Source organism: Brachionichthys hirsutus, chromosome 12, assembly GCF_040956055.1.
Source record: "Brachionichthys hirsutus isolate HB-005 chromosome 12, CSIRO-AGI_Bhir_v1, whole genome shotgun sequence".
Classification (NCBI taxonomy): Eukaryota; Metazoa; Chordata; class Actinopteri; order Lophiiformes; family Brachionichthyidae; genus Brachionichthys; species Brachionichthys hirsutus.
The window spans coordinates 11,447,569-11,460,997 of NC_090908.1; the positions used below are offsets into that span (position 1 = coordinate 11,447,569).

The 13,429-nt window shown below is 53.0% G+C and overlaps 1 protein-coding gene across 1 annotated transcript; it reads left to right on the top strand.

The window, feature by feature from the left end:
• Positions 1-392: 392 nt before the first annotated feature.
• itgb5 (integrin, beta 5) lies at positions 393-13,056 on the top strand. The gene is given in 17 exon segments (XM_068746032.1): positions 393-471; positions 1,469-1,554; positions 1,674-1,881; positions 1,956-2,205; positions 2,587-2,755; positions 3,124-3,285; positions 3,689-3,784; positions 3,870-3,959; positions 4,304-4,438; positions 6,160-6,334; positions 6,830-7,084; positions 11,362-11,458; positions 11,460-11,582; positions 11,824-11,924; positions 12,436-12,555; positions 12,656-12,822; positions 12,961-13,056. Coding segments are annotated over 17 exon segments (2,409 nt in total).
• Positions 13,057-13,429: the final 373 nt, after the last annotated feature.

The window sequence follows — 13,429 nt, forward strand, 5'->3', positions numbered from 1 at the left end:
TGGGCCGAACGGGTTCTGGATGGGCGGGGCTTCATTTGGGACACGAACCGGAGAGCAACGCACGCACACACACATCAAGGACCTGAAATCACCGCGGGAGCTGAAAACAAACAAACAAAAAGCGCGTCTGTTTACGAACTGGCCGCTCCGGTCTGCGGTCTTCGCTCCCGGGTCAACCTTTGACCCGCCCGGGATTCCGTAGGGAGCGACAAGATCCCGATGGAGAAGCCGCGGACTGGCCGTCCGCTCCGGGCGAAGCTGTAGAGACGAGACCGAGCAGATCCTCACCAGCGTGCGTGGAGCCGGATTCCAACCGATGAGAGGCGGATAACAGGCGGTGTCACCGAGCGGAGAGATCCGGGGCTGCTGCTAACGGGGCGCGGGGCGGCGCCATGCGGAGTCCGGGGACGTGGATGTGGCGGTCGGCTCTGTGCTGCTGGCTGCTGGAAGCGCTGCTCCACGGCGCCAGAGGTAGGAGGGACACCCGGTGATCCACGCACGAACACGGCACCGGAAAGCGGTGCGTAAACACGGGTGAAATCCTCAGGACACCCACCCCCGCATTAAGAGAGTTAGTGCGGTTTTTCCTGTTGTTGCAAATCTTAAAATACAGTAAAACTTCCAACAGAAAAAGTAAAGGTTAAAATTCTAAATGTAGTTCATGGAGGGGCGTGCGTGGAAAGTTTATTCAGAAGATCTGGAGAAGTGTGAGTTTTTAAACATCAGACGGGCTTAGCTTCGTTAGCTGTGCAGCTAGTGGCCTAAGAGCGGCTTGTTTTCTTTATAAATCATTTGATAAATGTCATAAATAACTTCGTTCAATAAATCGTGTTTAATTTGATTACACTTAAAACCTTAAGGCCAAAAGTATCTTATTTTAATGATAGACTATTCCAGAATAAAATACTCTGCTGTGATTCCTTTATGCATGAAACGGTGCTAATGAACAATTATTACAAATAAACATTGAGATGAATTAAGTATCTGTCCGGTAATCTGCGTGTTCTCAAATGTAAAGGTGTCGCAGCTGTAAAAGTCAGGCTTTTATTGTGAAGGAAAGAGTTTAACAGGAAACAAAATACAGTATCACGTGACCTTTACCTGTGACCAATACCTTATAAGTTTAAGTGAATATACGGTAACTAAATTGTAAATATCTATTGTATAGTTTGCATAAATGATTCATATTTCTCTAAAAAAAAAAATTTTCAATTTAGTTTTTTATTAAAAAAACAATATCTGGAATCTAGAACTCAAACATTTTAAATAGTAAACATTAATGCGCTAGACAATGTCGACACTTAGCCAAAGATTAAACTTAATAAATGGCGTCTCGTGAAATGTGAGATTCAGCCCAGCTGTTCACGCCGTTTCCTGTTTTCCTATTGGCTGATTTCTTAGTCCCGCATTATGCTTTATTTCTCTTTCACCCGGTAACAGCCGTCGTCTGCGATATTTGCCTCCTCAGGTCTGAACATGTGCATGAGCGGCAGCGCCACATCCTGTGAAGAATGCCTCTTGATCCACCCCAGCTGCGCCTGGTGTGCACAAGAGGTAAATCCTAACCTGCTGCCTTACCTTCAGGATTTCGACACCGTGAGTCATTTAATCTCAGTCGTTTATAACAAAACTGTAATTGGAGGTTTGTGGGGTTTTTTTTTTTTTCCTCCCAGGACTTCGGGAGGGGCAGGACTCTGACGTCACGGTGCGATTTAAGTCCGAACCTGCAGAAGAGAGGTTGCGCGGTGCAGTTTGTCGAATACTTCGCCAGCAGCATTTCTGTACTGAAGAACGTCCCTCTGAGTTCTAAAGGGTCCGGCCTGGCCCAGCACGACGTCGTCCAGATCATGCCTCAGAAGATCTCCCTCAGCCTGCGGCCAGGTAAAGCAGCTCGAAGGATTCAGGAGGCAAACGGTTCCTCGGACCGGGCTGATGGCTCCTTTCCCCTCGTCCAGGAGACCGGACGTGGTTCGAGCTGCAGGTGCGGCAGGTGGAGGACTACCCGGTCGACCTCTACTACCTGATGGACCTGTCTCTTTCCATGAAAGACGATCTGGACACCATCCGAAATCTGGGTACCAAGCTGGCGCTGGAGATGGGCAAGCTCACCAGCAACTTCCGGCTGGGTTTCGGTTCTTTCGTGGACAAAAACATCTCCCCCTTCTCTTACACGGCCCCCAAGTACCGGGAGAACCCGTGCAACGGGTGGGTAGCGGTGCTTGTATAAGTGTGTGTGTGTGTGTGCGTGTTGAACTAGTTCAGAGGGCGGCCTCTCCTGCGAGTCGGCGATGAGGGCAAAAATAGAACGTGAGCGGAATAGATGGAAGGCTTTAAAAAGGTTTTTGCCCCCCGGAGGCGGGACCCTGAGAGGACGCTGCCATTGCGCATCACTTCCCATCTAGGTTATGTGTGTTTGTCTGTCACGCACATAGGACAAATATTTAAAGGTGTCGATAAAGTTTTGACCCCTGGGACAAATCCGCCCTGTTTAAAGAAGGAGGAGGAAAAGACCGGCTGTGTTTTTTTTACAAACGTTTGGTTTTTGTCCTGATGCAATCTGGACTTCTTCTGTCGCCTTTGCTGCAGATACAAACACTTCCCCAGCTGCGTCCCCACCTTCGGCTTCCTCCACATCCTCTCGCTGACGGACAAGGTGGACCGTTTCAACGAGGAGGTGCAGAAGCAGATGGTGTCTCGCAACCGCGACGCCCCGGAGGGCGGCTTCGACGCCATCCTGCAGGCGGCCGTTTGTAAGGCGAGTCGTTTATCTCTTTCCCTGGTGGGGGGGGGGAGGGGGGGCTTCATTAGAGGGGGACTCCCGTTCAACCCGTTCAAAGGAATAGCCATTCTCCCTTCCTTTCCTCCAGTTTGTAAATGATGCAGAATTGGGTTAAATAAACTTTTATTCCGCTTTTGTTTTTCGTGATATTTAAACTTTTATGCGTTCTCTGTTGTTCAGAGACACGTAGTTACGCATTAATATAACTGTCGGCGTGTAAACGGGCATTTATCTGCTGCGTAGGAACGGATTCATCTCGTTTCCATTATTTCTTATGGGAAAAATAGTTTCGGTCGGTCGTGTCCCTTCTGAGGGGGGGCGGGGGGCTGATTTGTTGTGAGCAGGAGGAGATCGGGTGGAGGAAGGAGGCCTACCACCTGCTGGTGTTCGCCACGGACGACGTTCCCCACCTGGCTCTAGACGGGCGGCTGGGGGGGCTGGTCCGCCCCCACGACGGCCGTTGCCACCTCAACGACAAGAGCGAGTACAGCGCCTCCACCGAGATGGTGCGCAGAGCTTCCTGCTTGGTTCACGCACGTTACAGCACATATCGCCGGGGGGCCGTGGGAGGGGGGGGGGGTCTTTGTGAGACGCAATAGCCCGGCAAAGATGGGACAAATGACGTAGGACGCCATCGCTGGGACGGCTGGGACGCTCCCTGCAGTTGTTCCTTTCTTTGCTTTTGTCAGTTTCTCTGCAAGATAAAAAAGAAACAAAAAAAAACACGCGTCATTCTTCCTTAAGGAAACATTTTTCCGGATTCCTTTTTTTTACTTTCAAGTTTATGAGATTTGGCCTTTTCTTTTCAACATTTTTATCAGTGTAATGAAAAGTCGTAATTGGCCAGTCGAAATGTAAAAAGATCTAGAACTCCGTATAAATTACCCATAATGCCGTGTCTTTCTGCAGGACTATCCTTCTCTGGCGCTCCTGGGGGAGAAACTGGCAGAAAATAACATCTTCCTCATCTTCGCGGTGACAAAACGGCTGTATGTTATTTATAAGGTACTTCCTGCAGCATTTTAAAACGTCCATTCGTCCGTTCCTTTACTACGTAGGGAACTAACTCTGTCTTTCTCCCGCAACAAAGGATTTTACTGCACTCATACCCGGGACGACCGTGGAGATCCTGGACCAGGACTCTAAGAACGTCATCCAGCTGATCGTCGCCGCCTACAATGTGAGCTGTAAATGAATTCACCAAATCCCCCCCCCCCCGTCCGCCGCAGGGCGATCTCGCCATCGGGTCTCCAGAGGCGGCGACTCGATGCCGTCAACCTTTCCCCGCACGCTTTTCCTGTGCGGGTGTGCAGACGTTGCCCCGCCTTTTGGCTCGTGGCAGTTTGTTCGGGTGCAGAGAACCCGTGTCAAAACACGGACGCGGCGCGTTCTCTCTCTGTGGGGGCGGGGCCTGGAGCCAGCGTGTTTCTTCACACGCGCTGCTCTGAGGTCGTCTTCTGTGAAGCGTCCGCAGTGTGGATCAATCTGCTCGCCGTCGTGACGTCCTCGTCTCCTCCTGCGCAGAACATCCGGTCGAAGGTGGAGCTGTCGGTGTGGGATCACCCGGAGGACGTCGACCTTTCCTTCACCGCCACCTGCCAGGACGGGAAGCCGCTGCCGGGCCTCAGGAAGTGTGCCGACTTGAAGACGGGAGAAACGGTGAGCCCCCTCGCATCCCGCACCTGTTTTTATTTTTCCGGGTTGGGACGCGTCGATTTTCTGTTTTTATGGAATCAGATTTTCCAGAACCAAATCTGTTCCAGTCGGACGCCTTGTTTTGATTTTTGAGTTTATAAATTTGTTCCAGAAAAGCTCACGTTCACTCAACCTGACATCACGGCCGCTGCGGCCAATCGCGTTGCCTGGCGATCGTACAGTTGCAGATTCCTCCGTTGTTGCTAGGCGACTGAGAAATATGCTGTGATTTGTGTGGATGGAGCTGTGGCTCGCGAGCTGGGAAGCGTCATCCAGGCGAGGTCAATGGACTGCATGGTGACACTCTCCTAGTGATAAGCATTATGGGTGGGGGTGGGTGGGGGGGGGGGGGGATTTAGGATCACGGCAAAAAACGAGCTGTGGCTTGCTCTGCTCTTCCTGCAGACGTCGTTCGACCTTCGATTCAGTTTAAGGTGATTTCCTGTGAGTGGGTTCGACCAATTCTTCTGAATTCGGTTCGTTCAGTTTTCGGGATGGGAACGGTGCGGCGGAAGGACGCCACCGGTGGAGCGAGAGAGAGAGAGAGAGAGGCTTTTTTTTTTTTTTTTATCCTTAAGCAGTGAGAGGAACTGAAGGGTAGCAGCTCGGTCTGTCGGGCGCCAGCCGAGCTTCCTTACGGAGATCGTGGCCCGGGTGTCGAAACCGAAGCGGAATCTCAATGACCTGAAACAAAAGTAGGGAGGAGGAGGAGGCGGCGGAGGCCTGTGAAACTGCGAGGCACCAAAGGAGGGAGCTGAGCAGGGGCAGAAATACCAGCTGTAGTGTGTGTGTGTGTGTGTGTGTGGTCGGCCTGCATCCTTTTCAGGCTGACATTCATGTATTCTTCTTCTTCTTTTTTCTTTTTCTGTCCTTACAAATGAGAAACATTTGAATCGGGTTCTGTCCCTCTTTGTTGGACCTTCGTCGTGGAGTTTCTTCCTCCAATCGTCCGAACACGTTCTTCCCCTTTATTTTTATTTTATTTTTAACATGGCAATGACATCATAACCCATGACCGTCTGGCGGCAAAAGTGGGCGTGTCGCCAAACTCTAGTCTGGTCTGGAAGATGAACCCACTAGTCTGGAAGATGAAACCACCAACGGATGCTCGAAAAATCGCTCGCTTTCCGGTATGTCGTAAAAATCACGTCGTAAACGGACCTGTGCGGCCGTAACGTCGACGACTAAGCTGTTCTCGTTTTAACGTATTAAATGTATTGCGTAGCCCATAATAATAATAATACATTTTATTTATGTAGCGCTTTTCTAGACACTCAAAGTCGCTTTGCAGAAAGTACATAAGATAAAAACAGCAAAAAGCAAAACAATAAATTAGATATTTCTCGGCTTCTGGTTTTCCCACAGTGAAACCCATGATTGGGCGAATCGGCCTCCTCGCGACTCACATTTACAGTAAACTTAATTGTGTCAGAGTTAAGCATCCTGGAGGGGGGGGGGAAGCCCAGCAGCATCATGCCTGAACCAGCTTCCTGTATCCTGTAGGGGGGGGGTTGAAATGACATCTCGATCTGAGGCAATAATGGGAGTCATGAGCTAAACCTAATTTTCGGAACTATGGCGGATGTGAGGTTTAATATTATCAGGCAAGTATGCGAGAAACGAAGTCCGAAGTCCCCTTTTTTTTTTTTTTTTACTTGCCTCTTACTGTCGGTTCTTCTTCTCAGGTTTCGTTCAACGTGAGCGTGGACGCTCGGGGCTGCCCTCTTCACGGCGCCGACCGGAGCTTCACCATCAGGCCGGTGGGATTCAAAGACCGCCTGGAGGTGGAGCTGGATTACCGGTGCGACTGCGGCTGCAGCCGGACGGCGCAGAGCAACAGCAGCATCTGCAGCTCCATAGGTGCCTCCGTCCCGCCGTCCCTCCGTGCCGCCGTCCCTCCGCCTCCCACGGCGTCCTCGTCCTCTTAGGAGACGAACGGGCAGCGCGGGACAGAATGCTGCTTCATGTTTGAGCAAACGTTCCTGATCTGAGTTTAAAAATGTAGGAATCATCTCGAGGAGGAAGGACTGCGTGTGTAAAAGTATTTAACCACCCCCACCCCCACCCCACCCCCCCACAAGCCTTGTTAAACACACGGGACTTAAAGCGCTGCTGTCCTGCGTCCTGTAATTGGAAGTTCAACACCTCAATCTGTGGCATCAGGGCTGCTATTAAAGCTTTGGTTACTATGGAAACCTCCCGTTTAACCCATTAATTGGCTTGTTTGGCTCCTCGTGGAGATAACGACGGTCATAACGGGCGGAGTAATTTTGAGCTGCAGAGCTATTTGAGGTCCCCCCCCCACCCCCCCCCTTTTTTTTTTTTTAAACCTCTTTTGAACCTCTCGACTTGCAGGGACCTACGACTGCGGCACTTGTCACTGCGAGCCGGGCTACCTCGGCGCCCGGTGCGAGTGCCAGGAGGGCGAGACCGGCGCCGCGTACGTCAGCGCCTGCCGGGAGGCCGAGGGCAAGCAGCTGTGCAGCGGGCGAGGAAAATGCAGCTGCAACCAGTGCCTCTGCTACGAGTCCGAGTTCGGCAAGATCTACGGCGGCTTCTGCGAGTGCGACGACTTCTCCTGCGCCCGGCACAAAGGCGTCCTCTGCTCCGGTAAGAATCCGCGGGCGGTGGGATGAGCTTGCGGTGTCGTCTCGCGGGCCGCTGAGGGGCGGAACCCCCCTTTGGACGTGCCTGCTCTGGGTGTGTCTCGTTGCTTTTTTGCTTTCTCGGGGGGGAGATAAAAGGGCTCACCTGCGAGGCTCCGCCTCCAGGGCAGCAGGTGCAGCAGGGAGGCGCTCAGAGTTCTTGATCTTTGATGTTGTTTTTCCTGCTATGGTTGTGAGGCGGATTGAGAAAACAAGTGGAGTTAACTTTGGGATGAGGTCATCGCACACGCACACACACGCACACACACACAAGGATCTGCTCTGCCAGACCAAACAGTCCGACTCTATTACGTTCCCAGAACATCGGTCCAACGCTCCGCTTTTCTGGTGCGAAAACCTCCTCGCCTTTGCCAGAGGGCTGGCTCATCCCCCAAACCAATGGCTGTTCCTGTGAAACCACAGAGAGGGCTTTGTGCCGGCGGGGGCCGGCGTTGGCTCAAAGCCCGCCTCTCTTTATCCACAGAGCTGAGTGTTTCGGCCCGGACTCGGCGAATGGCGATCCTCACCCAGCGACGTGCCTCCTTCGCTCGCTCCTCTCAAGCTCCTCAAAGAACTGTAAAAAAAAAAACGACAACGACACATTTCTGGGCCCTCGTGTCTCTAAAAAGTGACGACAAAGCTGTGCCATCGTGGTTGTCATGGCAACGGATGAGCGCTCGGCGCTAATCGTAGAGTTGTGACTGTTGTTGGGAAACGGACGCTTTTCTTGAACTGTGTTTGTGTTAGTTAATGAGCGCGCTGGTAGACCCCGCCCCCCCGCCGCCATCTCATTTTAACAAGCTCCGCCTTCCTGACCTACATCCCTTGCGACTGTCTCCACAGCTGGCTCTGACTCATCCAGGAACGCAATCCAGCGGACTCTTGTTTCCAGAAATAGCAGGATTCTGGTTTCCAGACTTAGAAAAATCTTTTTTTTTACACGCCCCCTGCCCCCCCCCCCCCCCCCCACGTGAAGTAAATTGGTGCCCTACAGCATCTACATGTACACTCTTGAACGCGACGTGTGTCTCCTGATGGGGCAAACGGGACGGAGTAGAGAGGTTGAAAAACAACCAGAAATGGCGTGAAATAACGACTTCAAGGTCGCGAGGTGAAACGAGCGCCGGAGGATTCCTCCGTCGGCGCCCTGCCCTTTGAGACTTGACTGAACTTGAGCGCTGCAGACAAAGGCCTCGGGTTTCGAGGCCACGCCCTGTTCCTCTCAATGGGAACAGGGCGCGAGCTGCATATGTTTCTTTACAGCGGAGATCCGGTAGGTGTGTGTGTGTGTGTGTGTGTGTGTGTGTGTTCCCCAAAATTAGCAAAAGGAGGGGGTTAATTTCTGAAATAATAGCATTCAGGCCAAATCGGGAAGCTCAGGAAATGAAACCTGTCGTTCGCACGCACAGCTGTTTGACTCTGGAACCACAAAAACAAACTGGAGAGTCGGATCCAACATGTTCCCATACGAGCAAACTGAGGGACAGCATCTTCAGAGCCCCCGCCCCCCCCCCCGTAGAGCCGTGAAGCTAACTGTCCACAGCTGCGTACACCTCGGTGGCGAGCTGAACCCCGGTCCCGATGACAAAACGAATGGAGCTCCTAAAAAAGCTTTTTCCTCAGGGGATGGGTGTGGAGCCAAATGGAGTCAGAAAGTGGGGACTAAAAAAGCTTCTGTGAAAGCAGCGTCAAGCTAAATGCGTAAAGATAATAAAAGGTTTTGTCTGCGGTGCCCGACGAATGGAAACGCTGATGCAGCGAATACCAGCAGCTTTACAAATGGCTGTTTACCTCAGCGGCTGTGAAACCACAGAGATCGCCGTTGTGTCCGCGGGGCGATTCTTTTTATAGTGCCTCCTGGTCTCTGTGAATAAGGTCAATGGACGGCCGGGACTTCCTGTGACCCTGAGGCCGAGGTAAACACTGCTGGCGTGGCGGGTAATGGCGGGGCGGTGTCTGTCTGGCATTGCTTCCTGTCCCGCTGCTTGTCGTTTAGCTTGAGCGCTGCTTGAGGGCTGCTTTATTTTAAAGATGACTTTCAGACTCAGCCGAAGGACAAGCGGTTTGTCTTTGAACGTCTCACAAACACCAGATATCAGCTGCTCGGCTCGGCATACCGCAGGGAGCCCGTCTCGGCCCACACATTTTTCTTTTTTTTTTTAGGCTCTTTTACCAAGAAAAAGACTTTCAAAGTTCTGGTTGTAAGTTTGTTTTAAGGAGAGATGTCGGATCAAACCTGGGGGGGGGGGGGAGGATCCAGAAAAGAAAACATCCCGACTGCCGAGTTTTAGTTGTGCAGCTCAAACCACCGAGTTGTCGCTCCTTGAAATGCAGATTTTGAATGCGAGACCCGGTGATGAAGCCCCTCGCTCTTTTACGCAAATGGGAAACAGATCTTCTCGTGCCGGCGCGACGCCTCGACCCAGCAGGCGTCCTTATCCACACACTACCGTGCAATTAGGTTGTGGCGGAGTTCCTCTGCCGTCACAGATTAGTCTGGGCTTACCTCTCTGAAATTAGCGCGCTGCCCTGTCATCGGCGTCCTTTTCTTTCTGGTCAGACAAAGGCGATTCTCTCGAATGCAACTGGAGATGCCGGCGGTCAGAGGCCGTGCGTTCCTCCCACTCTCGTGCAAACGCACGGTTCAACCTCTGGGACACGGCAGCTCCTTAAAGCATCAACAGCGGCGAGCAGAGCGAACAACGTGACCCCTCCAATCCCATCCCTGTGCGCTCTACCGCGTCCCATCAGCCCCTGCATTCCTAATGGGGGGTTAGTAAGTTCGGAATGGGGGGGGGGGGTCTGGCTTCGTAGACGTGGATTCCTCTGGATGTAAAGCCGGCTGTGTGTTTCATATAGATCTGCTTCCTCTTATGGAGGTTTAAATACAAGATCTGAGGATTAACAAAACTGCAGAGCCACGACGTCGAGACTCTCTGAAGCAACCGGGACCTCGTCTTTAGACATTTAATGGCTCGAACATCTGTCTCCTGTCCATCTCGGCCTCCCTTCCCTTCCCTTTCATCCCTACGGAGAGAGAACGATGCGTCAAACGCCTCTGATGCTGCAGAGAGACAAATGTGCACTAAAGGACCGCTGCGTTCAGATGTCTGATGTCATTTTCTCTGGGGACTTGTTGCATCGAGTGTTTTTCATGGAGGCGGCGGCGGCGGCGGTTGAGCTACTGCACATTTGCACGAGGAGCGGCGGCGACGATGCTTCTAAAAACAAGCCAACCGCTCGTTTCCTCCTCGTGTAAATCACCAAACGTTGATTTAAAGCCTGTTCAGATATGATGTTAAAATCAAATGTCACGATTTAGCGAACCCACGATTGCCCCCTCACCTCTTGGTTAACTCTGGTAGGGACAAGAGTTAACCAAGAGGTGGCGCTGGAGGATTCTAGGCCCCAACAGGAGCCGAGAATATGAAGCGGCTCCCCGAACAGCTACGCATGTCTAGAAATGGAAGGTAATACGACGCTAACGGCGGTCTTTCCTTGCTGCAACATTTAGAACACTGCTCTGCCTTTTATTTTTATTTTTTATTTTTTTGAAAGTGGAGGGCGGCGGCGAACAGGAAGGACCCGTCGCTCCTACGGCAAATTGAGCTCGAGAGGATTTTAACTGCCAAAAGTGAGTCTGGACAAGTTTAATCACGAGAGTGAGAATCTCTCGTGGAATAAATGTTGTTAAATCTAATCCCCCTGGATGTGTTTCCGCTCACTTCCTGTGTGAGTTCAAATCTCAAATCTGGATTTGCTTCGGCTCGGATGGAAAACTGCATGGAGAAGCAAAGGTGGGAGGGAGGACCACATCATGAGACCTGCCACATAAAAGTTCCAGAGGATTATGCTTGGGGGGGGGGGGGGGGGGGCAGAACGGACGCCACACCTGGCAGCTCATCCTTTAAACGATAAGCCGAAAACTAGCCGAGCTCTTTTTCCTTTTCATCTCACGCCCATAAAACGACACGCGTCTGTCCTTGGCCGACATTGAAGCCGTGCAGGAACAGGAATGATTTCATCCATCTTATGCAGACGTCGATTGTTTTTCACAAAGTTCAGTAATAATAATTTAAAAAAAAAAGATGTTCTTTTAGAATCCTGAGCCGGTCGTGGATCTGGATGCGTTTTGTGAAAGAGGCCGTACGGATCCACAGGAAGTGGACCCTCGTCTCCATCGCGTGTGACTCGTCTCTCTCTCTCTCTCTCTCTCTCTCTCTTTGTCCGTCTTTCGTCCAGGCCACGGGGACTGCCACTGCGGGGAATGCAAATGCCACGCCGGCTACGTCGGCGACAACTGCAACTGCTCCACGGAGACGTCGCCCTGCGTCGCGGACCGGCCAGATGTGCAGTGGGCGGGGCAACTGCGCGTGCGGCCGCTGTCTGTGCACCGAGCCGGGAGCCTTCGGAGACACCTGCGAAAAATGCCCCACCTGCCCCGACGCCTGCGGCACGAAGAGGTACCGCCCGCGCGCGCACCCGACGACAGCCAATCAAACGTCGGCGCGTCTCTCCGAAGGGTTTATTCTGAATAAAGGTCGCCTCCCAATAACTCGGGAACCGCTAATGTGACAGATGACGCCTGCACCATGTGCACTTTTTACACGCCGAGTCGTCGTCAGGGCAACAGGAAAGATGGGAGGAGAGTCGTTTTTTTTTTTTTTTAAAGCATACCCTAGAAATAACGCTCGTCTGCTCCAGAGAATGCGTCGAGTGTCGGCTCTTCAACTCGGGACGACTTGCAGATAACGAGACCTGCCAGCGCCTGTGCAAGGACAAAGTCATCACCGTGGAGACGCTCGGTGAGCGCACGCACACACACACTGGCTCATATTCCATTTAGAATGCATCAACGCGCGGCGATCTTCACGCCGCCACGGAGAGCGTTCCCAGTTCTGGCCCGGATCCGACGGGTTTCACAGCATTCCCTGCTCGTTCAGCCGTCGGACTGGTCGTAATGGACTCCACATGTACATTCCGGATACTGTGTGCATGAAATAGAGTAGGAGGGGCTTCTGTTGGGCGGGGGGGGGGGGCGGACCAGAGCAGCGTGACTTCATCTTCCCTCCTGAGTCTGTGTGGGCGATGAGGACGATGATGTCACAGCGGAGGAATTTCAGCTATGAGGGAAATATTTCTCGTCCCGAATCCGAATCCTGATGCGTAAGGAATTCTGCGCATAACCAAAGTTCACAGATCCAGAACCGGGGAAGGAAGGGAACTTTGATCGGTTCTGTTTGATGGATGGGTTTTATTTCCCCCCCCCCCCCCCCCCCCCCCCCCCCCCGGTGCTTCTTGTCTTCCTGTCCTCAGACGCCGAAGACCCCGGCGCTGTCCTCTGTCTCTACAAGACGGACAACGATTGTGTCATGAAGTTCACGTACTCCGAGCACGCCAGCGGGCAATCCGTCCTCGCGGCGCTGAAAGAACCAGGTCAGTCCAAACGGCAGCAGCTTATTCATCCCCCTTTAACAGCGGAGCCAATCACGGGGTCGGGTCGACGAATGTCTAAACCCGCCTCCTCCCATCTCAGAGTGCGTGACGGGGCCGGACGCCCTGACGGTGCTGCTGGCGGTGGTCGGCAGCATCCTTCTGGTGGGCGTGGCGCTGCTCGCCGCCTGGAAGCTGGCCATCACCGTCCACGACCGGCGGGAGTTCGCACGCTTCCAGAGCGCCCGCTCGAGAGCTCGCTACGAGATGGTGAGTAAGGACGAGCCGCCCGGCGGAGAAAGGGACGCCGGAGGAGCACGGAGATAATCCAAACGCCGTTTATCTGTTTGGGTGAGGGTGACGCTAACGTGCCCGTTTGCACCCGCCCCCCCCCCCCCCCCCCGCCAGGCCTCCAACCCGCTGTACAAGCAGCCCGTCTCGACGCATTCTGTGGAAACGGATTTCAGCACGTACGGGAAGTCTTACAACGGAGGCGTCCACTGATCCCCTCCCCCCTCCCCCCCCCCCGGCACCGGGAGCGGCAGGACCGGTCCGGCGAGCAGATCCCTGGAGGACGGCGGTTGAAGCCAGTTAGACTGTTCCCGCGTGAAGGAACCCCCCCCCCCCCCGGCACGTCCTCCTCCTGTTCACAGAGGAGCCTGAAGCGGACGCCTCAGCGTGACCTTGAACTATCCCCCCCCCCCCCCCCAACTCCTTGGTTGAGAAGAGTTAGAAATGAGTTTATCTCCAGCACGCGCTCATCCTTTCTCCAGAGCAGGTCGTACGTCTGTATTTTTTTATAAACTAGTATAAACAAGGCGTCCAGCCCAGGGACATCCGAATCATGACTCAGCAGATTTACGAAAGCACACGCGTT